This window comes from Triticum aestivum, chromosome 5D, assembly GCF_018294505.1.
Source record: "Triticum aestivum cultivar Chinese Spring chromosome 5D, IWGSC CS RefSeq v2.1, whole genome shotgun sequence".
In the NCBI taxonomy this organism is placed as follows: Eukaryota; Viridiplantae; Streptophyta; class Magnoliopsida; order Poales; family Poaceae; genus Triticum; species Triticum aestivum.
In genome coordinates, this window is record NC_057808.1 from 529,232,018 (window position 1) to 529,259,978 (window position 27,961).

The window sequence follows — 27,961 nt, forward strand, 5'->3', positions numbered from 1 at the left end:
TTGCATGCATCGGTTCACTTGTCTAGGTTGCTAATTGTGAGTTTGTGACCAAGCTATCCTCTGCTAACCATCTTCTTGGTATGCTCTTGCATGTACACATGTGTATATTTTCATGCATGAAACAACCTTTATAATACATTGCAAGCGCTGAATACAAGAAGATTGCAAACCACCTCCTAGGTTTTGATGTGGAGGGAAAGCATGCAAGGGCCGCATGCAAGTAACTTCTGGATGCTAGCTGCTAGAGTGGCAACATTCCTAGCTCAATAGCCACACAATGATTGCAGATGCAAATACTTTCATCTAAGTAATAGTGACCCACCTCTTCATGCATGCATGGTCCTGATCTGCTCTAAAAATGGTGTAGGTTCCTAGGTTTCCAAGCACTAATCTCCATTCAAGGCCTTTCTCCTGCCAATGTAATCATGGCATGTCCCCACAGTGCAGGCAGAGAGAGACATGAGTGAAGCTAGCTAAGGGCCAGTGATAGAGTGCAGCAGAGGGGAGGGGTGGCTGGCTAGCAATCTCCTTAGTTGTGCTCAAAGAATCTGTTTCTTACGTTTCTTTTGCCGTCTTTAACTTTAGCCAGCTTCGTCGGTTTCGAGGAAGCAACTTTACATGTCTAGATGTTTGAAGCCAACCATTGACTGCCACATGAAAGTGTACGCGCGCATACCTGCTGAAACTGCATGCAGGTTTCATCTTTGGTGCACTTTTGAACTGTCTGCTCCACTCTAGCTTAACTCAAGTTTATATATTCTCCACCATCGTAGATTCGTATACGTAGCTACTTGATTTATGTTGTACTCATCCGTTCCAAAATACTTGAAGTTCAATGGTTGTCCTAAATCAAACTTCTTTAAGTTTAACTGTGACCATGTATATAGAATACATCTTAACACCTAAATCATCAAACGTATATAGTATGAAAATATATTTTATGATAAATCTAATGAAACTAAGTTGGTGTTGTAGATGTTCATATATTTTCCAATCAGCTTGGTCAAACTTAAAAATGCTAAGAGTTAGGAACCTAGAACTTCGCAAAAAAAAAAGGAATCTAGAACTTCAAGTATTTTGGAACAGAGGGAGTAGTAAGTAGTGGTGCGATTTGCCTCGTCATTGAACACAACCCGTATATCTCTCCCAGGTCATCTACTGTACATACTCCCTCCCAATGCACAATGCAAGTTCTTTTAGCCTTTTCAACCAGAATGCAAGTCGTACATTTCTAATGATTTTTTTTCTCATGTTTCTCCTAACTAGAACTTCACTATTTTCATAAATAATTTGGCTTATATATAACTCTAGAAATTATTATTTTTGTGAGAAAAATAGCAAATAATATTCTTGTAGGAAAGGAAATGTAGAAATAAAAGAAAAGGTGCATGTAACATTGACATTTTTAGCCACACCTTAATTCTCTTGCCCAACTCTAACACGTCATAAATTTTGAATCAGAGTAGGTACATACTGCCAAAGGTTGTAAAAGAAATGTTGTTTTGTCCATCAATAGATAAAACCTAGTATTTTAAAAGGAGATACCATCGACCTAAAAAAATTGTGGAAATCACAATTTATTGACAATTTGAGGTGCTTTTCAAAAAGTATGTGCCATGGCTGTAATTTTTTAATGTAACTACGAGACTAGAAAAACTATGAGATACATACAATCTTAAACTCTTTAGTTGCAAAGGAAACAATATATTTGAAGAAAATTCTTTATTTCCCACAAAAGTTTAGTCTAGCTAGTTCCAGATATGTGTGTTTGACAATTCATGTGCACATGCTGAAAAAGACTATATTGTACCTAATGGCTAAAACCTCCATTTTGAAGACACTAGTTATGCTTTGCAACTTCAAAACACTAATGGGATTACTAGAAAATGCTTCTAATGAGGAGCTCAAAATACTATGGCCCAACCACTAGGGAAACATTAATGGTCTTTTCAAGTAGTGACTCTAAGTGGAGACTAAATTCACTTGTAAATCGAGTTCATATGTATACATCAGATTTAATATTCATATTTGGCCTGCTAGTTCATTATCTCCCTATTGAATCCCCTTAAAATTCGATCTCTTCTTGATTAATGTCATTATTTTCCTACTTCGGTGACTCATGATCATCATGACAGCTGAAATAGACCGATCACCAAATGCCCTTCATGAATTTTCATGAACTAGAGTCTCATCTCATCTCTCCTTATTTTAAGTTGGTTCTTGAAGCATCGCTACTAGCTAGAGACAACAACGTTGGAGAAGTGCAACCATGGCTAAGAAGAGGAAAATGAGATCATCACGATAGATGTGGATGAGGGCGGGGTCTCATCGGCGCCACTAGCAAGTGGTGGGTGGCGACACGCGTAGGAAGGCGACAATGGCATTATCATAGCGAAGGAAAGGGCAAATAAAGGGAAAAAAAGAAAAGTAGCCTGAGTGAATTCTACTTTGTAAAGTGTGAACGTAAGCCTTACCGAAATCTGGAAAGGTAGGGAGTATAGTGTTAAGATAATCGTGTGTATAGCAAATGTATGATGTCAACATTTTCTTAGCGGAACCCATGTAGGATAATAGCTGCCCTGGGAGAGAGAAAAAAGATGGAGAGAAATCATCATTTCCTTGGATATAGGAGAAGATCACTACAAGAGATATCTTCTCTTATGCTCAATTTGTGGTTTCTGAATTGTGTTCTGCGGTGCTAATTTTACAATTCCGATAAAGAGCAGATTTAGATAATACGAGCACCATGAGTACACACCCGGCTTCTGTGCGGTAAGGATGCATGCACAAAACCAACTCCAATGCAAGCACACGGCCCCGCGCGCGCACACACACACACACACAAAGAAAACATAAAAAAAAAACAGAACCTCCGAAAGTCATGTCCAAACGAACTTAAGCATGTAGCTCCAACCATCAACATCCGCCACCACCAAAGACAACAATTGGACTGTGAAAAACGTGCTCAGGGCTTAAAAAGGAATTTGCTAGATCATGGGCATTTTGATACGTAGAAGTAGTGGGGTCTAATCGAGGCGGTGTGCAAAGTGTGCAAAGGCGGGTCTCCTGTGTGACAAAAAAAATAGGCTAAAGGGGCAAACAAGAACTAAAATAGGAATTTCTTATGCAAACAGGATCATCATAATCCAGTACATGCTGAATATAGCCTTAAACCTTTAGTCACATGATTTCCAATTAATTATACTTAAGATGAGATTTTAGAGACACAATATTGTATTTTTCCAGCAGAAAATTATGCTACAATGATGGATAATTTATTACGTATATCATGTTTTTGTCATTTCTCCAGATGATGGGGAGAGAACTAGACGACAGATTATCTTCTCATCCACTATATACATGCAATAAGTATATCAATCGATTGACCCTGATCTTTAGTGCACATACACACCATTTTATTTATATACATGCATCTATAGAACTGGCCGACTGCCAACAAGAAACATGCTCATGCATATAGCCGTTCATGTACAAATACGTGGAGAGCAAAATCTTGTGTTAAGTCACGTAGGCGAGCTCGCCAATCAGTCAGGGCAGGGACACTGGGACAGTAGCGAATACTAGCTCAATCGGTCATACACCTCGCTATAGTTGGCCAAGGTGAAAAATAGAGTATAATTAACAATGGTATAACCTAGCTATGCTGTCGCCGTGGTGAGTATATGCAAGCTCAGCCCCACATCGTCTCTCTCTCTCTTTTACCACACCGTGCGTGTGTGTGTGTGTCTCGTTGTTTAGCTGTCGCTGTCTGAGGGAATCTAGGTTTTCGTCTGCTTTCGCCAACCCCAATGCAGTCCACCCCCTCTTGGGGAGGGAATAAAGGAGCCTGAACCACCTTGACCCCATGTGTTTATATGTTTGGATTTCATGTCATCCAGGTCATCTTTTCATTGAGATGCAGAAATTAATTGGCATGGTCCTGTTCACCACTGACCTAACTAACTATAACTAACATGAAGGTCCAGTTCATTGATTATTTTTACAAAAAATGTCCTTGTTCGCAAAATGGGTTTTCTATGGATTTCTGCGTAAGTTTAATATTTTTCACATAAAGTTCATATGATATTTATGATATTCCGGAACACATGCGTGTTGTTCTTCGTGAAATTTGGATGACCACAAGAAAAATGCTCTGGTTTGACCAAAAGTGCAATCAGAACACAGTAGAATATATGAGAAAACGAAATGGGGAATGTGATTCTTTCATATTTTTTCTGTCAGACAAATACAAAAAGATCTAAACTTGCGTACACGGAATTTTTATGGGAAAGTGATGGCAACTTATGGTGGAGAAAAGAATATGCATATTCTCCTATTTTCGATGTGATTTAGTTAGAGAGGGTGCACTTTTTGCAAGAAAAAGCAAGCATCTGATTAAAGAATATGTGTAATGAATGTATTACCAAAACTAGTTACACCACTTATAGTGTTATTATATCCTTCATTCTTGACTTGACATTACTCTCTTTATTGACCAGGCATCTGAATTGTTCGAGAACATGCACGTTTTGGAATTTAAGAATGCTTTTTGTGATGCATGGATGAGAGAGTAGATCTGTAGATATATGAGATGCAACATCATTTGATTGTTTATTATCTCAAATAAACTTTTATTTATCTTGATTTGGACTCACCGTAAGTTTTATATGATCTAAAGCTCAAACCCATCTTAATAGCCCATTTTCAAGTTAACCAATATCCTAATGTAAGTATCCATGAACCCATGTAATGAAGAACAGAGTTAATGCATATCATTCTGATTTTTAGGGGCCTAGCATTTATTTAAATGGTACGAAATGGTGCGGCTAATTAAGTGGGCATCATCAATATTTTGTGAGGGATATTCTACTTGTGCCAAACAATATGCATATGACCAGAATCAACATGATTACCTTTAACATGTAATCGTATATCTTAATTTTGACAATACAACCATCGACGCGGCACTCTCAATTTATTCTCGTGATGATTCCTATATGTTGTACCTCCAAGTGCTTGCGTCCTCCATGTACGAATACTAAACTAATACTACAGAAACAGTAGTTGTTTCTTTCTGGGTCTTGGAAGTGTCAATAATTTTTCATGTGTTGCGCAATGTCGACTACTCGTGCAAACTTTGAAGCAAGGTCTTTTATTCTTTTAGTCTGAGACCTTGAGATCTTCTTTGCGGTTGGAGTGGAACTATATATATATATATGTGCCGGTGCCACATGATTGGGCCTATTTGTGCACAAAAAATGGCTTGTTTTAGGGCAATAATAATAAACCTAGACTACAATCTTCGCAGAAAAAAGAGCTAGACTTCAATCTTGATCTTTTAATTTGCTAGAAAGAAAACAATTAATACACTGTGCACACCCATCTTCTATCAGATCTAATCTTGGGTGCTCGATCGCTCGCTTTTCCCATGCAGCCCATGCATATTTAGAGATCTATATCGGGATGAATGGATGATGGGCTAGCTAGCCTCTCTAGCTTTCCACTGCTGTCGATCGCGGGCAACACTGCATGTGCCGACATTTCTCTCGAGAGAAATTCCCAGCCACCAGCACCAGAACTTCAAACCAGTAGGCATCCACCAACACATTCATCTCTCTAATCTCTCTCTCATCCATCCATACATCCATGCACACACACGCACGCGATGGGATCTAGAGAGAGAGGGAGAGTAGGATTTTGGTGTGACGTTCAAATCGGAGATAGGTAGCTAGCATGCATGCACAGGACACCAGGTCAGGGGTATCAGATTCCTGTGTCAGAGCGTACTACGAATCGCACGCATAGAGAGGATCAAGCTGGGGAAAAAAACGATACCGCATGCAGCTTTAGCTTTATACACCACCGAGTTTGTGAGCGCCTTTCTTTTTCTCTTCGTCCATGGGGCCCTACCGTACCCTACGCTACTCACCCAGTCATGTCGATGTAATCTGTGTAGGAGTGGTACCATTTACTTGTCGTAGCATATGGTACATTCATATGCTTGCATGGCTGCCTCTGTCTTTTTATGCCCTGTAAAAAGTTGGCCACGGTGAAAGCACCAACAGTAGTTTTTATAGTTGCAATCGTGTCGCCTTGTATGCCTCTCTGCACATGAGTGTTGATTCTGCGGTTGGGCTCACGTTGCATCACATGAGCACAATAATGGACTACATATATGCATGGTCCAGTGCACCCCTTGCGTGCATGATGCAGCACATATTGCTGTACATCAGGATCCAATCTCCCTCTCCTAACAGCTACTCTCAAGTAATATACTACATGTATATGCATGGCAGCATGAGTGTATGCTGATTAATTAGTTCGTCCACGGAAGGCGCCAAGGCATGTAGAGTATGCTCCATATTGTATGTTAATCAGCGTCGACCTTGCAAAGCAGAGATCCCAATGCTGTCTAGCTAGCTACACCTCAGGAAGAATCTGATTCCCTTTGGCCGCATATGTATGTATGTATATGCAACAACCTATAAAATTATGCCTACAGCTTAGCAACCTTGATTTCCATTCTTTCTGAGATTCTGGTCGTGTCGAGTGTACCAACAAATCTAGATTGATTCAAAGGACAAACGGCCATGCCATCCAAGCAAGGTAATCTCACCTTAAGTAAGAGTATATAATCACGTGGTTTACCATCCCGCCCACTGCGCTCCTCCGACGCAAATGTTCGGACCTGATGATCTCATATCGTGTAGGATAACCTTTATTAACCTGTGCTGTTAATCTTTGCACCTTCTTAATTGTTGGTGCTCACTTACTTGCGTTATTTCTTATAGCAAAGTGCCTCTTTATTTGTCATCAGTAACAATTACATCATCAAGCAAAAGTGGTATGCTACTTGGTGGATCATCCGAAACCAAGTGGATGGAGGAGAGATCCACTAGCTAACAAATGCTCAAAGGTGATTTTCACAAACTCCCGCCTTGTGCTTTCTAATAGCAATCTTGATACACCGAAAAAGTTGGGCTGCTGAATTTCACATCCAACATCCGTCTATATTATCCGAGTTAACAAAAATCCTAATTTACAGCTAGCCTATAGAGTTCGGACAGAGGTAGGGGCAGGCTGAGTGGAGATGCCGACACTTCGGCCATATGGGCCTGAGGGCGTCACACATCCAATCTTGGCAATAAAGCATTACATTGTTATCTCGGATCACATCACCAATAGGACGGCATAGCAAATCATGATCGAAGGAGGCGCCTGCACCAAGTTCGATAGTACCTGGTGATGGGCTGATTTTGAATTTTGGTTCATAAATAATTCAGCCACAACTGCAATTTAGTTATTTCGGTTTCATTTCTGACAAAGGGCTAAATTTGGTTGGTTCTTCGACTGATGGTTTCGTTAATGAAATCGGAGGGGGGGGGGGGGGGCAGCCCTCGTTTGCTAAAAAAAATCAAAGTTTAACTAAACCTTTCAGAATCTTGAATATTTTGAAATTAATTTGTTTGTGTATAATACTAAAATAACCGAAATACTTATTTTGTGCCATCTAATAGCAATCTCCATCTATACACCAATGACATGGGGTGGCTGAATTTCACCATCCAACCATCCAACATGGTATGAATTAAACATTTAAGAAGCGCCCAATTTGCAGCTATCTACGGAGTACGTACAAGGGTAGCACGCTGAGTCAAGTTGCCGACACTTCTCACATGTGGGGATTAGACCAATCAAGATCACATTTCACAGTGACAATAAAGCTCTCCATTAGTATCCTGGATCATATCGCCAATAGTACCACTTTCTTTTTTTGAAAAGGAGGTCAACCCCCGGCCTCTGTATCGGATAGATGCATGCGGCCACAACCAATATTACCACATAGCACATCATGATCAAAGGAGGTGTCTAGACAAAATTTGATGGTGCCAAATACCTGGTGATGGCTTGTTTTGAATTTAGGTTCAGAAATATTTCGGCCACAACTGAATTCTCTGCAATGTTAAGTGTTAATCTTTGCGCCTATGTGGAGGAGAGGACACATGCTGCTGTAAGTTCCTCTCCTAACCAATTTGCCCGTAAGTTTAGGATTACCAGTTACTGTCCCTTCAGCCTGCATGCTTCGTGCAGTTGCACTGCTGCGTGAGATTTTTTTAGAAGAACAGGGAGGCCTCTCCCCGGTTCCATTTCATCAATGAAACCAACAGCTGCTGCGTGAGATTCATTCGTCGACGTCAGTATTCCATTTCCTCGTGTAGTCGCACTTGCACACCGTCGCCGCCTGGCTAAAGACAACAGCGTGCAATGCATGCCCCTCCTCGGCCGTATGCGTTGAGTCACAATCTCTTGACTGGTCAGGATGAGACATGCACATGCATACAGATGCGACCAAATCACAAAATTATGTACGTAGACCTAGACCTAGGTACGCGTGTGTTCCCAGGTGGATCGAGGACTCCTTTGTCGGTGCACTCCGAGCGCTTGGCTGCCCAGATTATCCCCCGTGCGTCAACCCCTTCATGCAGACCCGGCCGCCCGTGCGTCGACATGCATATGCATGCATGCAATGGGAAGGAAGCAGGAAGTCCAACGTCCGTTGCTGTAGCTAGGGGCAGGATGAGTTCAACTGAATTCCCGGCCGTCTCCAACGACTTCAGTCCGAACGTACGCACGCACGGACGCACATCTTCCGAAGAATACCGACGTCGGTACTCAGTACTGACGGACATGACTGTTACGCATGCAGCAAGGGCCGGACCCGGCCGGTACGAACCGATCGACATGCATGCTCACTCATGTCGACGTACGTATACGTACAAGCTAGCGTCTTTATGCTGCTGTCAGATATGCACAGCGATAATAATGGGACCGATAAGGCCGTGCAGGACGGGGGGTCGGGTCGCCTAGGTAGCTAGCTTTGGCGCCGTCCCGTCGCTGCCTCGGCCGGGCCGGCGAGCTGACACTGACAGCGGAATCTCTCTCGGACGTCGCGCGGGCGCGCGCACATCATCATCGCACACACACACGCTCTCAAGTCTCGACCACATGTACGTACGTACGAGACGAGACGCTGCGTGCCCGCTTTAGTCGTGGTCGAGGAAGCGTCAAGGAGAAGCCTCCCTTGCCCCGCCCCCACCAGTGGACCGGCCCCGCCCGGCCACAGATCCGGATCGTCCCTGTCCCTCGCCCCGAATCCCCATCATATCCGGCCACCGCCCGTCCGCCCGCCCGGCGATAACGGGGTCGACGTCAGGCGTGTGGCCGCCAGCCAGCCAGCCAGCAGCATCTCTGTACCATCGTCATACTTATCATGCATGCATGCGCCTTTAATCAGTCGGTCTCTCTGCGCCCGCTTTTTCCATGGGGGCGTCGTCGATCGATGGACGTACGTGCGCTGGCTGGCTGCGTCGTCGCGGGTCAATCAGGTGCTCGTGCCGGGCACGAAACGGGCGACACCAACGTGCGCGGCGCGCCTACGTACGTGCATGGTATGGTAGGCGCGTCATCAGGTCGAGCTATAGCTAGAGCGCGCGCCGCCGCACGCGAGACGTGCCGTTTCCCACCACGCCACGCCGTGCCCCGCTCGCGATTCTTCAGGTCGGTGTCGCATGTCGCTGCCGTGCCGTGCCGTTGCGCGCGCGACGGCGCCCGCCATCCACAGTGGGCTGGTGCTGGGTGGTGGCGCTGCCGCCTACGTTACACATGGAATCTTTGGGCAATGCGGGCGCGTCCCGGTCGCACACCACACCACACCGTGGTTACGATCATCGGCTTGGTACAATATTGCTAAACCTTAATCTCAGTCGACTAAGAGCATTTACAGCCGCGCCCCCGAACCCGCCTCAAATACACGGACGGACGGCCTGGTTTGGTGACCGATGAAGAAAAAAGCGGCCTAGACGGGCGTCTTAAATGGGCCTCAAACGTCCGGACTGACTAGCACCTCTCATATCCAACCCAACTATGGGGCAAATATGGGGAGGCCCGGGCGCGTCCGCCACGTCGGACCTGGCAGGCCTACCCCACCACAAATTGCACCAAATTCACCAAACCCTTCCCCCTCCTCCCGACTCCCTCCTACCTTTTCTGCGTCCGAGCCCTCGCGTCCGCCACCCTTACTCCCCCATCCTTGCCGCCGGTCTCGATGAGGGAGAACAAGAAAGAGGAGAGGTACAATCTCATGTTGGATGCGCAAAAGAAGAGGATGGATTGGGACCGGACGAGGGCGAAGAAGAAGCTGGAAATTGAGAGGGAGAAGATCAAGTTGGAGAAGCAAGACGCGGCGATCAAATGGGAGCTTCAGAAGGCCAAGACATTTGGAGAGATTGAGCTTGAGAAGGAGAGGTTGCAAATTACACGGGACACGAAGGATGTGAAGATCATGTCGGCGGACGAAAGCCTCTTGGATGAGCAAGCAAAGAAGTGACTTGCGGATATGAAGAAGGAGATCAACGACCGTGGGCAGTACGGTGGCGAGGGCGGCTACGGCAGCAGCAGAGCATGCAACAAGGATACAAGCGAAGCATGCAGTTCGGATGCAGGCGAAGCATGATGCAATGTTGGCGTCGGAGCAGACGGCATGGGTGGCGTCCGGCGAATGATCCGGCCAGCCAACGACTGATCCGTCACGCTCTGACATTGATTTCATTTTGGCATGTACGGATTGTTGAACTATGATTTGTTTTGCTTTGTTTCGAACTATTGAATTCGGACAATTTGTATCATATGATCGACGTGCATGGATTTGAGGTTCTGTATTTCAGGTGTGTGGATGTGCGGCAGCCCATATGAAGGGTCGCCCGGCGCTATCCGCGGACGTGCCCGCGGGCGTATAGGAGGGGGCGGATTTTCCAAACCCGGTTGTACATGCTCTAAGAGCATCTACAACAAGTAGATAATCAGATCCCCTATACGCCCGCGGACGCGCCCCGACGACATCATATCTTGGCATTTGAAAACACCAAATCCATGCAAACGCATGCACATGGATAATTTTAGACAAACATAACTTTGGTGCACACAAATACGAATAGTTCATACTCAATAGTACATGATCTAAACATAGTTCAAACATAAATATTGTTCATAATTCATAATTGATAAATTAGAGGCAAAGTTAACTGATTTCCAGTGTGGACCCACATATGCTCCACAAGATTATCTAGAAGTTGCATATGAACCTATTGACCTCACAGTTGTTGATGCATCTCCAAAAAGTTGGCAATGCTCTCTGCCTCTTGTCCCGAGAGACGGATCTGAATACCGGGCTTCTCGAAATCATGCGTGTGATGCCCCTTTACGCTTATCCTTGACAATCATGTTGTGCAAGATTACACAACATTTCATGAGCTGCCAAAGTGTCTCCGGTTCCCACATCATCGCAGCTCCACGAAGAATACCCCAACGAGCTTGGAGCACTCCAAATGCCCTCTCCACGTCCTTCCTAGTTTCCTCTTGCATTGTTGCAAAGCGGCTTTGTTTGTTGCCTTGGGGATCAGATATGGTCTTCACAAACACCGTCCACTGAGGATAGAAACCATCGGCAAGGTAGTACCTCATGGTTTAGTTGTGTCTGTAGATGGTATAGTTGCACGGTGGAGCTTCACCATCACAGAGTCTTTTGAACAAAGGAGATCGTTGGAGCACATTGATGTCATTGCACGAACCTGTCGTGCCAAAGAAAGCATGCCAAATTCACACAAGTCATGCGATGACACTGCTTCAAGTATGACGGTGGCTTCTTGGACGTGACCTTGATATTGCCCACGCAAACCTATTGGGGAGTTCTTCCGCTGCGAGTGCATGCAATCAACTGAACCTAGCGTATCGGGGAATCTTGCTTCTCCTATTGCCATCAATTTTTCAATGTGCTCCACAGTTGGCTCTCTCAGATACTCGGGTCTGAACACCTTCACCGCAGTGTGTGCAAATTGCACCTTGGTCTTCAAGACCGTGGTCTCCCCCATCAGTATTTCTGCATCAATTGCATCTGCTGCTTTACCATAAGCAAGCATTCTTAGTGCAACTGTGCATTTCTGCATAGGAGAGAAAGAAAGTTTTCCACAACAATCCTTCCTCAGCTTGAAGTCGTAATCAGCCTTCTCCACGCCTTCCACTACCTGCAAGAACAAGTTTCTGCTCATCCGGCAGCGACGACGAAAGAAAGTTTCATGGAATGTTGGGACAGTTGCGAAGTAGTCCGTGAACAGAAACCGTGCACTGGCAATCCTATCACGCGGAATCACTCTCCAGCCCTTGATGGAACCTTTGAAGTTTAGGACGTGCTCCTCTGCCTTCTCGAACTCCTCTTGGATGCTCATCGTCATTTCGGCCTTCTCATCGTCCGAATCCGACGACGCGATTAACTCGTTGAATATGAATTCGTGAAGATCATCATTTCCATAGCCATCATTCCAGGTGGAGCCCTGAGTTGGGAATGGCGACGTAGCACCGTTACTGGCGGAAGTCAGATGGCGGCAGTGCGGAGGAGGGCGAACAGAGAATAGAAGAGTGTGGCTCGGGCAAGGAGAGGGTAGGTGGATTTGACCGAATTGGCATGAGACCTATCTGTCAGTCCAACGTGGCGGGCGTGCCCGAGAGGCTGGTTGGGTGGCGTTTTTGCGTCCGGATGTTTGGGCAGGTGCGGGAGGTCCGGTTGTAGATGCTCCAAGACTTTATTATGTCAGTCGGTGCTATATTAATGAGATTTTACATTGAAATTCATGAAGAAAAAACACAATATTATTTTTTTCCCTCTTTTTTCACATGTTATGTACTTGACTTAAGACTTGGTAAGTCTCAGTGAACTGAAACCTAGCGCATACGTACTTACGCTGCAGGGTCCGGCCGGACGGGGAGGTCATACGTACGCCGGCCGGCCGGCCTTGGTTGGACTGGGAGGCAGGGTTTGTTTTGACTGTGTGTGCAGTGCAGGCTGTGCAGGACTGGACCATGCAACGGCCAGAGCACAGCGCGCGTACGTTGCACCGTGCCGGGCGTGAGGTGAGACGCGCCGTCTTCCACCACGGCGGCGCGCGCCGAAACGTAAGCACATCAGGATAGGCCGGCCGGTCGGTGTCGCGCACGCTCCCTGGCCGTTGCGCGGCCGCGACGGCGGGTTCATTTCGGCGGTTTCCCGATCCCCCCGCCGCCACTCACAGTGTGTGCTAGCTAGCTGGTCCTGGGCGGGGACCCCGGCGCGTACATTTCGTTACGCCTGGAATCTTTCTGTTCGGCGTCGCCGTATCACATCGGTCGTGCGTTCGGGGATGCCTGTGCCTGCCCGCTCCGCCGTGTTGTGTTGCGCCAGCAGGTGAACACGGCTAGGGTGCGGCCATTTTCAGCCCCTCGTACTACCTGCACAGGTTCAGTGAAACAGAAGCTCGTGCATGCAGAGAGCTGACGCCTCTAGTTTCAGCAGATTTCTTGGATGGATCCCCCTTTCAGAGTTTCAGTGGTTATTCTACAACTGGGTTCTCATTCTTGAGAACTGGAGACGAGTGTACGACCATCAGCATACCAGTTAAGCAGCAACACGACCCGCCCTGGGGACAGATACCATGAAGAAATCACCAGATCAAAACTGCTCGACAGCCACATCTTTTCTCGACATCGGTTGATTCCATCATCAATCAAATGCACAAAATCCGGTGAAACGAGATGCGAGGGAACCACGCCGCAAAGATGTGCGCCTGAAGCGTCCGTCAGTTATACTTTGCTACTTCAACACTTGTCAACAACTCACTTCTTCCTCTCGGAGGTTCCAGCAGCTCTGCGATTTTGGGATGAAAATTTGTATAATTGGCCAGGGTCATGCCTCAGCGCATCCGGCAAGAGTAAGTAAATGTCCAACATAAAAGCCTCTGCACTGCATATTCACTGCTATAAGTTGCCTGAACCTCTCATCAAGATATTCACTGCTATAAGTTGCCTGAACCTCTCATCAAGATATTCACTACTATGAGTTGCCTGAACCTCTCATCAAGATATTCAATCCAGATTTTCAGATTTAGCTTAACGATTTGTCCATGCCCTTCCCCACACACGAGGTCCCTCTCCGGATGGTTAAGATAGCACCATCAACGTGTCGCAAGCAGTGTAGTGGCTGGCTCTTATCGTGGACAAGCAGATCTAGTAGAAAGCGACGATAACTATGTGCGCTCATGTCATCCTTTGAGATGATGTAATGTCAGGCACCAACATATCCCACGGTGGACATGTTACATGAGCTAAGCATCCATATGTGGTGAAATGGATGATACCAGTGGACGGTAGCTGGACAGGAAACCTCTTTATGGTCCTCAATTATTTGTTCACAGGATTAAGCAGCGACAGGAACGATGGCGTTGCACATATATTTCTGGGAATTTCAGACGAAAGAATCATGAATTCTTTGTTTACAGTCATGGATTAAACTCTAAAGATAGCTGGTTGTTATTTGGGTTGGGTAAGTTTTTACACAGTTGCATCTATATATGTATGGTCGGGCAACTTAAAGTCGGCCAAATAAAAAAACTAAGCAGCAGAATCGCCACCAAATACAAAGCTAGAAATCAAGAAATAGATAATACCGTCTATGTCAATAATCACTTTCTTGTTCCAAAATTTTGGTGAAGCTACAATATAAGGACAGCCTGAAAATGAAAAGATTGGATTGCCAATACTAATGGTCCTTCAGTACTACAGTACTACTATCCATATGCCTACTTTTTCATAAGATGGTGAAAGCATCAAGGATAACTTTCTTAATACCTTGAAAACATTAGTTGCAATTGAAGTGACTAAATTCTAGTGTACTCTAGCTTCTGAACAATACATGCTTGGATATAGTTCAACAATAAATTAGGTATTATGTAACAAATGAATTACACTAACATTAGGTAGCATACTTCCTCCAGAAGAAATAAAATTCTAACTAGCATAATGGCAATAATGACATATATGAGCACATGGTTCAATTCAAAGATAAGCCTTACGGATATAGATGTCCATACAGTAATGTTATTGCTAAAGGAGTATGCCGAAGGTGGATCGTAATCAACTGGGAGCAACTTTTAGATGATTGGCTAGAGTCACAACACGCTTTGATGGCTAAACTTTATGTCCGTCAGATAAAAGTGAGTCGTCTTTAGAAGTTGGCAACATCTCTGCTGCCGGAACAAAAGATAGAAACGTACCTCATCTTCCTAAGAACACCAGACATCTCCTCACGCTTCTTCTTGGCTCTCTTGTGTGTGCCTAGCTTTCTCTTGGCTACCTTGAGTGCAGGTTTATCTTTTCCAACCTTCAGAATCTCGGTGACACGCTTCTCATATGGTGCAAATCCAGCAACTTCCGTGATCATGTTCCGAATAAAAAGGACCCTCTTGGTAATTTTCTGAAATAAGAAAGCTACCACTTTTGGAATGTTACTAAGCTGTCATTCTCAATAATCTCATCACAGAATTGCACTACCATTAATGACTGAAACTTCTAACATAGGTGATAATTGCACATAATTTACAGTAAAATCTGAGGTCTGGAGATAACACACACAGACGGACTAAACACAAACGGTACCATCAGACTTGAGCAAGAATATACAGTTATGCACCCATAGAAAATAGACGCCGGTCTTGCAGCTGGCACCTGAACATTGTGTGTAAATCAACTGTCAAGAACTGACAACTTCAATGTATGCATTACTTCATATAGCGTACAATGGTTAAACGGAGAAGGATATATAGTCATCATTGCTTGTCTCGCTAATTTTGACAGCATCCGCCAAGAAGCAGGCAATATCACCGCGCCTGCAGCAGCTAAACGACACATTCTCTTGTTTTTTGCAGGAAAGCTAAAAGATAGATTGGTGTGGAAATTTCCAGGAAAACCATTGTCACGTGTCTATGTTTGTTAAGTCACGTCAACAGATAACTCCAATAATTGCACGATCCCTACACGCAGTTTCACCATTACGACATGCACATCAACAGATGCACTCTAGGATTTGACTAGCTTCATCGTTATTCCACCCTCTCTGAAGAAAGTTTCTACCTGTGTTTCAATTTTCACACGCCTAATGTAGAGAAGGAAGCAGCTTGAACATAAGAACTGATCAGATTCCGGAAGCAGAATACTCATTCCTTTGCGGTCGGACGGGCGGGGCGGGAGCTCGAGCTTGGTGACAACGTACCCCTTATTGATCCCCATGAACAGCCCCGTCTTCAGCAGCGCCGGCGGCATTTCAGTTCCCCTGCAAGGAGGCCAAACCGTAAACTTCTCTGATCAAGTTCCTAACAAAAAGGACCCTCTCAGTAATTATCTGAAATTCGAAAGAGTGCCAATTTTAGAATGTTACTAGGCTGTCATTTTCAATAATCTCATCACAGAATTGCACTACCAATATTGCTTGAAACTTCTAATATAGGTAATACTTCCACAGAATTTGCAGTAAAATCTGAGGCCCGGAGATAACACGCACAGACGGACTAAAATCAAACGGTAACATCAGACTTGAGAAAGAATATACAGTTATGCACCCATTGACAATAGAAGCCAGTTTTGCAGGCTGGCACCTGAACATTGTGTGTAAATAAACTGTCAAAGACTGACAACTTGTATGTTTGCATCACTGAATATAGCATACAATGGTTAACGGAGAAGGCTATATGGCCACCACATACATCGTTGCTTGTCTCTCTAATTTTGACAGCATCCAGCAAGAAGCAGGCAAAACAAAATGGCCGCGCCCGCAGCAACTAAACAGCAGGTTCTCTTGTTTTTAGCAGGAAAGCTAAAAGACAGATTGGTGTGAAAATTTCCAGGAAAACCATTGTCGCATGTCTATGTTTGTTAAGTCACATCAACAGATAACTCTAATAATTGCACGATCCCTACACGCAGTTTCACCGTTATGACATGCACATCAACAGATGCACTCTAGGATTTGACTAGCTTCATCGTTATTCTACCCTCTCTGAAGAAAGTTTCTACCCGTGTTTCAATTTTCACACACCTAATGTAGATAAGGAAGCAGCTTGAACATATGAACTGATCAGATTCCGGAAGCAGAATACTCACCCTTTGCGGTCGGATGGCAGGGCGGGAGCTCGACCTTGGTGACAACGTGCCCCTTATTGATCCCCATGAACAGCCCGTCTTCAGCGGCACCGGCGGCATTTCAGTTCCCCTGCATGGAGCCCAAACCGTAAACTTCCCTGATCAAGTTCTGAACAAAATGAACACTCTTGGTAATTTTCTGAAATGAGAAAAAAGAGTACCAATTTTTAGAATGTTACTAGGCTGTCATTCTCAATAATCTCATCACAGAATTGCACTCCCCGCCATAGACTGAAACTTCTAACATATAGTATGTAATAACTGCACAGAATTTACAGTGAAATCTGAGGCCTGGAGATAACACACACAGAACGACTAAACTCAAACGGTAACATCAGATTTGAGCAAGAATATACAGTTATGCACCCATAGAAAATAGACGTCAGTTTTGCAGGCTGGCACCTGAACATTCTGTGTATACTTGCAAAAAAAAATGTGTGTAAATAAACTGACAAGGACTGACAACTTCTAAGTTTGCATTACTTCATATAGCATATACAATGGTTAAACGGAGAAGGCTATATGGCCACCACACACATCGTTGCTTGTCTCGCTAGTTTTGACAGCACCCACCAAGAAGCAGGCAATATCACCGCGCCTGCAGCAGCTAAACGACATATTCTCTTGTTTTTTGCAGGAAAGCTAAAAGATAGATTGGTGTGGAAATTTCATGGAAAACCATTGTGACATGTCTATGTTTGTTAAGTCACATCAACAGATAACTCCAATAATTGCACGATCCCTACACGCAGTTTCACTGTTACGACATGCACATAAACAGATGCACTCTAGGATTTGACTAGCTTCATCGTTGTTCCACCCTCTCTGAAGAAAGTTTCTACCTGTGTTTCAATTTTCACACGCCTAATGTAGAGAAGGAAGCAGCTTGAACATAAGAACTGATCAGATTCCGGAAGCAGAATACTCATTCCTTTGCGGTCGGACGGGCGGGGCGGGAGCTCGAGCTTGGTGACAACGTGCCCCTTATTGATCCCCATGAACAGCCCCGTCTTCACCGGCGGCATTTCAGTTCCCCTGCAAGGAGGCCAAACCGTAAACTTCCCTGATCAAGTTCGAAAGAGTGCCAATTTTAGAATGTTACTAGGCTGTCATTTTCAATAATCTCATCACAGAATTGCACTACCAATATTGCTTGAAACTTCTAATATAGGTAATACTTGCACAGAATTTACAGTAAAATCTGAGGCCCGGAGATAACACGCACAGACGGACTAAAATCAAACGGTAACATCAGACTTGAGAAAGAATATACAGTTATGCACCCATTGACAATAGAAGCCAGTTCTGCAGGCTGGCACCTGAACATTGTGTGTAAATAAACTGTCAAAGACTGACAACTTGTATGTTTGCATCACTTAATATAGCATACAGTGGTTAACGGAGAAGGCTATATGGCCACCACACACATCGTTGCTTGTCTCGCTAATTTTGACACCATCCACCAAGAAGCAGGCAAAACAAAATCGCCGTGCCCGCAGCAGCTAAACGACACATTCTCTTGTTTTTTTGCAGGAAAGGTAAAAGACAGATTGGTGTGGAAATTTCCAGGAACGGCCCCGTCTATGTTGCTCAAGTCACATCAACAGATAACTCCAATAATTGCACGATCCCTTTTCACCGTCACGAAAATGCACATCAACAGATGCACTCTAGGATCTGGCTAGCTTCAGCGTTTTCCCACCCTCTCTGTCTCTGAAGAACTGAATTTCTAGTCGCGTTTCAGTTTTCACACGCCTAATGTAATACATACAGTAAGCAAATTGGGCATCATTCAGAAGTGAACAAATTCCGGAAGCATGAAACTCACCCCTTTGCGGCCGGACGGGCGGGCGGGAGCTCGCTCTTGGTGAAGCCGGACCCTTGTTGATCCCCAGGAACAGCCCCGTCTTGGGCGGCGCCGGCGCCGGCGCCATTCCCCTGCACTGCACGGAGCCCAAACCCCAAACTGGATCACGTAAGAGGAAAAGAAGACGCAAGTGCAATGTCGCAGGAAGCAAGTCGGGGTCGCCTTCACCTGTAGAGCGCTCGGCGACGAGGTGGGGCAACGGCGACGGCGACGGCGACAGCTGCGGCGGCGGTGGGGTTGAGGAGAGGCCGCGAGTTGGTGGGCTGTGGAGACACTCAGGTTCGGCGATTTTAGCGAGGCAACCGCTCAGCGAGAGGGCGATTGTGGCCTGCCCCGCGCTGGGCCCGGGGCTCGCTGGTATAACCACCCCGCCACGGGGCGCGATCTGCTAAGTTTCAACTGTTCTAAAAAAAATGCTAAGTTTCAACTCTTCCTTCTTTTATTCTTTCCTTTTCCTTTTTTCCATTTTCGTTTTATGTTTCTTTCTTCTTCCTGGTTTCTTCCCTCATCGATTTATGATTTTCATAATTTTCTATGTATAGAAAATGCACCCTATGTTTTCTGCATTTGTTTCCCTTTCTTTTTTGTTTTCCTTTTTTTTTGCGTGAACTTTTTCCAAATTGATAAAAAAAATTCAAATGTAAAGAAATTTACTTTTCAAAATCATTGAACTTTTTATTACTTTTAGAGAACTATTTTTAAAAATTGATGAATTTATTTTAAATTCGATGAACTTTTTATATTTGACAAAAAAAAATTCAAAATCTATGAACTTTTTTCAATAATTGATGATCTTTTCCAGATTTTTGAACTTGTTCAAAATTGATGAACTTTTTTCAAATTGGTGAAATTTTTTCCAAAATTTTGGTGAGCATTTTTCAATTTTTGTGAACTATTTTTAAAAATTGATGAACTTTTCTTCAATAAGGCAACGTTTTTCTGCAAGTTCATAACCTTTTTCTGAATTCTGTGAAGTTTCAATTTTTTTAAAACAAAATCATGTATGAGCGGCTATAATAGTTTTAAAATTGTTAGCGCCGCATTCAGTCACTTGGAACGACATGCATTAGTGGTTAACCGAACAACTGTAGGCAGTGCAGGGCGTGTGTTTGATTCGTCGCGGGAGCGCAATTTTTCGGATTCTTTTCGCGCTTTTTATTACCATTTTGTGCGGTGCCCCTTTGTGGGGGCCCACTTGGCTGTGTAGCGGGCGTCACTTCAACTAATCGGGGCTGAAAAAGCGCTCCTCAAGGGTCACTTGGGGTGGGCTGAAAGCACGCCACGTGTTCGATTCGTCTCGGATGCGTAATTTTTGGATCCTTTTCGCGCTTTTTATTACCATTTTCTGCGGTGCCCTTTCGTGGGCTAATCGGCGCTAAAAGAGCGCTCCTTCGGCAGCCTCCCCAAGGGTCATTTGGGGTGGGCTGAGAGCGCGGTGCGCTATCAGCCGCCGCCACATGTCGCGCTCTGGGCGCTATCTTCAGATTTTGTTTTTAATTTTTTTCTGCATGCGTTTTCGGTTTTTCTCGGATTTTCTACAAGAAAGTTTCAAAAAAAATTGAGCAAAAAGCATCTTCTTTTTTCCTACTGCGAGAGGCATGGATTTACTTCTCGTGGAGGCACGGATTTGCTTCCACGAGAGACACAGCCGTGCCTATCATAAAAGGGGGGAAGACACATTTTCTTTTTTTCTTACGATGAGAGGCACAGATTTACTTCCCGTAGAAGCACGAATTTGCTTCCATGAGAGATACAATCGTGCCTATCACAAAAGGGGGGAAAACACATTTTCTTTTTTTTCTTACGATGAGAGGCACATATTTACTTCCGGTAGAGGCACGGATTTGGTTCTGCGAGACGCACGGCCGTGCCTCTCAAAAATGAAACAAAAATGCGTTATTTTCCCTTCCGCGAGAGGCATGGATTTACTTCTCGTGGAGGCACGGATTTGCTTACGCGAGAAGCACGACCAGGAAAAATGCGTCTTCTTTTTTCTTTCCTACCAGGAGAGGCACGAATTTATTTCTCGTATAGGCACAGATTTTCCTCTGCGACAGTGCCTCTCGGAAAGGGTCGCGAGAGGCACGTATTTACTTCTCGTGGAGGCACGACCGTGCCTCAAGCAAAAAGAAAAAAAACATGTTTTTTTATGACGAGAGCCATAGGTTTACTTCTCGTGGAGGCACGGATTTTCTTCCGCGAGGGGCACGGCCGTGCCTCTCGGAAATGGCAAAACGTGCCCCCGGTTTGGGTTTTTTTGTCCGTTTTTTTAGTGAAAAAAATGTTTGTTGAAACAAATCAATATTGGATCTAGTTTTGAAGATATCAACGCAAGGAATCCAAGGGTGAAAATGGTTCAAGATTTGGACGCACAGGTTAAGAGAGAAAACATATTGAATAAACAAATTTACGGGGAAAAAAACTCACAAGTTAGGACAACTGACGTACATGTAGTGCGACCCTTGTCGCAACTTGACGAGGTGCGGGTGACATTTGTAAAGAGTGCTCCTTAAGTAGTGATTTCGTGATTAGGAGCTCCCCAGTGAGAGCGCAGGAACCCTCGTTGATTGGGAGACCGAGATGGGCTGGCCTAGGAGCGCGGGGAGGCCGCCGCCTCTTTTCTCGGTTTTTTTCCTTTTAAGACTACTCGATGGGTATTTTCACTGTTAAGACTACTCTCCCACTCTTCATGATCTTGAGTAGATACAAGACTTGAACAACGACAGATATGTTTTTTTTTTGCTGAATTAACAGTGTCATACACGGTTGTGCTTCGAAAATACTTCAGTCCATAATTTGTGACGAAAATCGCGGTCAACGTCAGTGCCTATAGTGGGGCAAATATAAACCTTCTTTTGGCCCCGCAACCACTCAAGAGGGAAGGGTATGCATTTCTTACAGAAAATCATCTGTTGGATCTTACTTTCCCTTGCTTAAGGATACTGTTGCTATCAGTGCTCGGGAAACAGGCATTTGAAGATAGCTGAGTCTCACCATTGAAGAAAAATAAAACCAAAGCTTTATGCACGCAATGACCCACCCTCCTCATGTCAAATTGTATACATATTTTCTTTCCTGGTGGAATAAAACCTTTGCTTGTCACCCACCGTTCCTCCTGAAAACCATATAGCAGAAGGAGAAGCGCGCAAGCAAGTGCTTTTTTTTTTCTGTTCTTTTCTTTCTAGAACAGCATAGAGAGCACCAATTATTGGTCAACCAGCAACCAGCCATTCATTCCATTTAAGACTCTGACCTGATGTTAGAATTTCAGTGGGGGCGCTGAATCCAAGAGACAAGAGTTAAGTCCATGCACATGCACATACGTATCACAATGTCAGCGTAAGCATTCAAAGAAGGGCGGTACTACTGCTCCCACAGTGTCATGCACATACTACGGACAGCAGATAAGGATGGCAAGTGGCAGTCTCTGCTGATGAAATCAATTGTTCAGCTGGGTGGTAGCTGGGCTCTAAAGACATCCATCAGCTGGGAGGTCAACACAAGACAGCAATGGATTGATTACTCTGACCAAATAAACGGACCCTTCATTGATCTTGGACATGGAAGTCTCTTCCAGAGATGGCCGAAGTCCAACTTAGAACCGGTCACCCGTGCAGATGCAGTGCAGATACACACACGCGCATGTAAGTGCAATTGCAAGGTGTGGACAGCGAAGAAGACGCACGCACGCACGGACGGACGAGGGCAGAAGGTCAATGAAACACGACCAATTGGTCTCAGACTCGGTTATTAATAATTGATGAACAAATCCTCTTTTACACGGCCGACTCATCATCCGTGACTCAGCACGCTGGACGCGACGTGCCAAGCACCCACCAGATGACCAGAACCTGATCCGACCCAGCGTTTGATTGATATTGTACAGTCGCAGCTGGGGAAGAAAGACGACTGGATGGAGTTGGGACTGGGAGTAGCCGCGCGCACGACACGACACGAACGAACTGCTCAGGGCCTGCAATGCAACGCAAAAACACCTCTCTCTCTCTCTGTCTCTCTGTATATACGTTTCCTCTCTCTAGCCTACTACTACTAGTATGTTTATTGTATATTTACACGCAAGATCTCCAGATCCTGCCCTCCAGGGAGATGACGATGACGGACACGTCGTCGTGGTACCGCCGGCGGTCGCCCTGCGGGATCTCGATCAGCTCGTGAAAGTCCATTCCTGAAACAACAGCAAGCAATGTGAGAAAGGTGCCCATTGACTGAATGAAGCTCAAAAGCTCAGCTCCATCATCTTTCTAGAAGTTCATTCAAAAGCTACTGCAATGTTCGTACCTGCTTTGTTTGCCGCCCGGAAGAGGACCTCCTCGACGAGGTGCTGGGCGGGGTCGCCCTCGGGCGTCGTCGCGATGAACATCTCCACCTCCGCCACCGCCTCCTCGTTGGTGAAGTACTGGTAGAGCCCGTCCGAGGAGAGGATCAGGAACCTGTCCCTCGTGCTCAGCTTGTGGTGGAAGAGGGAAGGGTTGCACGTGATGTAGGGCGACGACCCGACGTAGTCGATCCGGAACATCTCCAGCAGCGCGTCGTTCCATTTCGGCTGTCAAAAAAAGCAGCAACCACTCTTGTCAGCACATAGGATGATTTTCATCTGCTCGAAAGTTGACACATGCAAATATTTTCAGCTATGAATAATCATCTTGCAAAATAAACAGTTTACGCAGCTCGATGAGAATGAGTGAGTGCGCATCAAAACAAAACAGGATTCATGTTTGCCTAACTCTCACAATTGTTCTCTTGCTGAAAGAAAGAATATCGTCAGATTGTTCACTTCAGGTCAAAGAAAGGGACTCCCGTCCCCTCTTGGCCTGTCCACCAGCAAGATGGAGTGATCGAGCTGACAATAGAGAATAATTTCTACTACAGAATCCGACAACACTTTCACATGGCAGGAGGCGATTTCTTCTTCCAAAGAGAAGAAAAACAACGACGTGCCTTCCTTGGAAGCCACTCAAGTCGCCGCTGGCTTTCCGGCCACATTTCAGCACAAGTTCACCATTCCTTGCACTTGGACACAAGTAAAATGAACCCTCGTTTTCTCTCTAGGAGAGCAGTGGCTTCTCCTACAATTGTTCGACCTGGCTGTACACGCGGTGACCAGGGAACTGAGCTAACTTATCAGTAGTCATGCTTTGAAAAATTCCGCCGGCCAAAGTTAGTCTATGGTGTCCATGTCAACAAGGTCAGTTCAACTTGGATGGTCGTATCTCCCGTCCAAAAGAGGTTTGAATTGACAGGGGATTCATTTTATTTTTTTCAAACTTTGGACCGCCTGCTCTTTTTTTGTGACCTTTGCTTAATCATGACTTTAAGTTATGTGTTGACCAAAAGTGTCGGCAAAATATTTTGCTGATCCATCTTTGTGATTTCCCAACATTTGACGTGTCCGTTTCAAGTAAGGGATTTCATTGAATTACTTGGGACACATGACTAGCTATGTCATCCAGCAATCACACGCTACTTCCAGAAAAATCACCGTCGCGCAACAGTAGTTCATCTAACCAATTGCAGAGCATAATCATGATCACTCAAGGAACGCAAACTTTTTATGCCAAAAACTGACATGATCGAGCATGAGCTAACCTGTTTCAAGAAACCGGCGCCGAACGCTCTGGTCACCTTGAGCGAGCCCTTCACGCGGTCCTTGGAGATCGCCGACGGATCATCGGGGTGCTCATTTCGTATTCTGCGAACCTCCTGCATTGATCGGCACAGATAAGCCATCATCAGACCAAGAACAGACACTCAATTTTCAAGCTCGAATCATGTTTGGTGTGAGCGAATTAAATCACCTCCGGCATGGAGGTGCTATGATCCGAGGTGAGCTGCACGGCGGACAGGCACGGCGACAAGCCGTCGAAGGAGCCCTCGCTGATGTGCTCGAGGTCGACGCTGTCCATTGTCGCCAAGACGGCCCGGCTGTCGCCCACGCCCATGACGTACATGTCCTCCCCTTTCATGAGCATGGAGAGGACGCAGGAGCCCATGAGCGCCAGCTCCGGGAACTCGCCCACCATCTTGTCGGCGATGCCCAGGTACGCGTCCTCGGTCTTGCGGAGCGCGCGCGCCAGCGCCTTGAGCACGGCGATGTGATCGTTCTCGCCGTTGCTCCGGGGAGGAGGCTGCGTCGGCGGCTTCAGGCTGGAGCAGTCGCGCTCCCACTCGCACCTCCACTGCCGCTGGTCGTTGTCGTCGACGCTGCCGCTGCCGCTGCGCGGTGGCCTGGAGCGGCGCGCGCGGCGCCGGCGGGTGCACTGGTCCTGGTGGTCCGGGGCCGTGGTGCTGGGCGCTGAGCCCGGCTGGTCCTCCTGGGACTGCTCCCAGAGCAGGCCGCGGAGCTCGCGGTGCACGGCGGCGTAGAGGTTGGAGACGAGGAAGTCGGTGGCGTCGGGGCCGTTGAAGCCGTCGTAGATGCCGACGAACACCCAGCCGCGCTCCTCCGACACGACGACGTGGACGCGGTCCTCGCCGGCCTTCCCCTGCGCCCACTGCAACCCATTGGAGTCCCCGCCACACGCGGCGACGGCCGCCGCGGCGTCGGGCGAGCCGAGATCCGGGTGGCCCTGGAAGCGGTCGGTGCGGGCGAGCAGCGCGCGCGTGAAGTCGCGGATGCGGCGGCCGCCGTGGGAGAGGCTCCGCCGCAGCGCGGGGACAGCGCCGCCCGCTCCACCCATCCGGCCGGAGGCGACGGCGCCGGGGAGCGGGCCGGAGAGCAGCCCGGCGTCGAGCGGGCCGGAGAGGAACCCGCGCTCGATGGGCCCGGAGAGGAAGCCGCCGGAGAAGGGCGCGGAGGAGATGGGGCCGGAGGGGAAGCGGGGCACCGGCTGCAGCGGGACGGCGGCGAAGGAGTCGGAGCTCTCGAAGCCGGAGGAGGCGGTGGAGTCGTCGGCGGGCAGCAGGAGGAGCGCGGAGGTGGAGAGCGGCGTGGAGACGTTGGCGGAGAGGGCGGCCCCCGAGATGGCGCGGAAGGTGGTGGCCTCCTCGGCGGCCGCCTTGGCGTCGGGCAGGAGCAGGTCGCCGTCGTCGGCCGCGGGGTAGTAGCAGTGGGCGGGGGGCAGCTTGTCGGGGCGCACGTAGCAGAAGGAGTGGCCGAGACCCTCGTCGTAGGCCGGGTCGGAGGGCAGCGCGGCCGGCGCGACGTGGCGGCGGCGGCTCTTGGCGGCGCCGACGCCGCCGGCCCCGGCGCAGCAGAAGCAGGCGAGGGAGTTGCCCATGGCGCGCGCGCGATGGTGGAGGGGTAGGGAGGAGGACCGGCGGGGGGAGGTCAGAGGGAGGCGGCGGAGGAGAGGAGGGGCGGGGGATTATAATGCGGGGTGGGGAGCGGAGGGGAGAGTTGACTTGGGGAGTTGGAGCTGGGAGTGGGTGTGGGGTTGAAATGAAATGCCGGAATATTTTAAGAGGGGGGCCGTCGGGGGGCGGGTGGTGGCTTGGCTTCCGTTCCGTTCCACCTCGCTCTCACCCTAGCCGTTGACTCCTGTGGAAGTGGTGCGTGTGACTCCCGCTCTCGGTGAGTGCGGAAACCTGAGGGATGACGAAGCATGCAGAAAAGATAAAATCCAGCGCCCGTCTGGCCCGGCCCGGGTGCTGCTGCTGGTGCGCGTGACGGCAGGGGACGACGACGCACGCAGTTTTGGTGGCCGGCCGGAACTGGGGTGGTTGGTGGGTGGCCGGTACTCCCTCTTATCTCCCATCCATCCGTAACACCCATAGCTTCCATATCGAAGATCACCAGCCAGTGAATGGTGATTTGATCGCTCGGGAAGGCTTTACCCACTACAGTTCATTCTAGGACGTCAAGGAGAAAACTCGTGCGGATGATGGGCAAAGACGATCAACTCGTCGTGAACACGGCCATGGAAACCAATGGCTCCCTTGGAGGCTATTAAAGGGAATCGGAGGGTTCCGTCCAAGGGACGGGGGGAAACTAGAACACATGAGGATCTCACCGCGTCGGTTGTAAGCAGAAGGCCTTTTCTCTTTCGATGGACAAGCAAAGAAACACATAGCAGGAGTAGGGTATTACCCCAGCGTCGATATCCTCAAGTGAGTAAACTCCCTCGATGGCTCATGAAGTGATTGAAATGTTTTAACCCCTGGCCGAACAATATAAGCGCTCGGACGTAGCTCCAATATAGATGATCGTCCATTGACAATCTATGAAGAACGCTTGGGACTCGAAACATGTAAAGCACAACTTTAGCACATCAAGTATGAACTTGCGTGTAAATATGATGCCTCATTAGCTAATGCATGCTGCCCTTTTGTCATGTACTCAGGCCAAGGAGTACTACTGTTCAACATGCCTTATTAAGGCATCTCCAACATTGATCCGCAAATCACCTCCCACATTCGTCCGCGGACAGGGGGCCCAAACCGTGGACACAAATGCAGGAGCCGGCAATTCAATGCTATCATGTATATGTCCATCAACAAAAGATAATTTGAAATTCAAATAAAAGTCCGATCCATAGCGTGCGCCGGATCACGGGCTCGATCACAACTAAAAAGAGGCAAGTATGAGTTTACATGGCCGATCACAAAACAATATCAGTCAGACAGTCCGTGTTAAAAAATTGAGATTTTCTGCCCCGCTAGACCGGCAATATGAGCCTCCTCCATGCTCAAGGTACCGCCTCGGCGCTTATGCGGTTGTCGTGGACTACCTACCGAACTGCTTGGCGGCGTAGTAGTAAGGAGCCTTGTAATGCTCCGGCCATGGCGGTGGCGGCGTAGTAGTAAGGAGCCTTGTAATGCTCCGGCCATGGCGGTGTCGGCACGGTGGGCGACACCATCGGGGCTCCGCTACCCTGGCCACCGAAGGAAATATGCCCTAGAGGCAATAATAAAGTTGTTATTTATATTTTCTTATACCATGATAAATGTTTATTTATTCATCCTAGAATTGTATTAACCGGAAACTTAGTACATGTGTGAATACATAGACAAACAGAGTGTCACTAGTATGCCTCTACTTGACTAGCTCGTTGAATCAAAGATGGTTAAGTTTCCTAG

General features: G+C 46.9%; 2 protein-coding genes across 2 annotated transcripts; both read right to left on the reverse strand.

The window, feature by feature from the left end:
• Positions 1-14,913: 14,913 nt before the first annotated feature.
• Positions 14,914-19,988, reverse strand: LOC123121112 (uncharacterized). The gene is made up of 7 exons (XM_044541043.1): positions 19,977-19,988; positions 19,094-19,310; positions 18,887-19,001; positions 17,901-18,093; positions 17,220-17,319; positions 17,020-17,128; positions 14,914-16,192 (listed from the first exon to the last, which is right to left on the reverse strand). The coding sequence occupies exons 1-5, from the start codon at positions 19,986-19,988 to the stop codon at positions 17,299-17,301; spliced, it is 558 nt and encodes a 185-aa protein (XP_044396978.1). The 3' UTR covers positions 14,914-16,192; positions 17,020-17,128; positions 17,220-17,298.
• A 2,650-nt stretch (positions 19,989-22,638) lies between these two features.
• Positions 22,639-26,231, reverse strand: LOC123123495 (protein phosphatase 2C 35). Its single transcript, XM_044544012.1, has 4 exons — positions 24,742-26,231; positions 24,533-24,646; positions 23,225-23,489; positions 22,639-23,111 (listed from the first exon to the last, which is right to left on the reverse strand). The coding sequence occupies exons 1-4, from the start codon at positions 26,161-26,163 to the stop codon at positions 22,996-22,998; spliced, it is 1,917 nt and encodes a 638-aa protein (XP_044399947.1). The 5' UTR covers positions 26,164-26,231; the 3' UTR covers positions 22,639-22,995.
• Between the last annotated feature and the right edge of the window lie 1,730 nt (positions 26,232-27,961).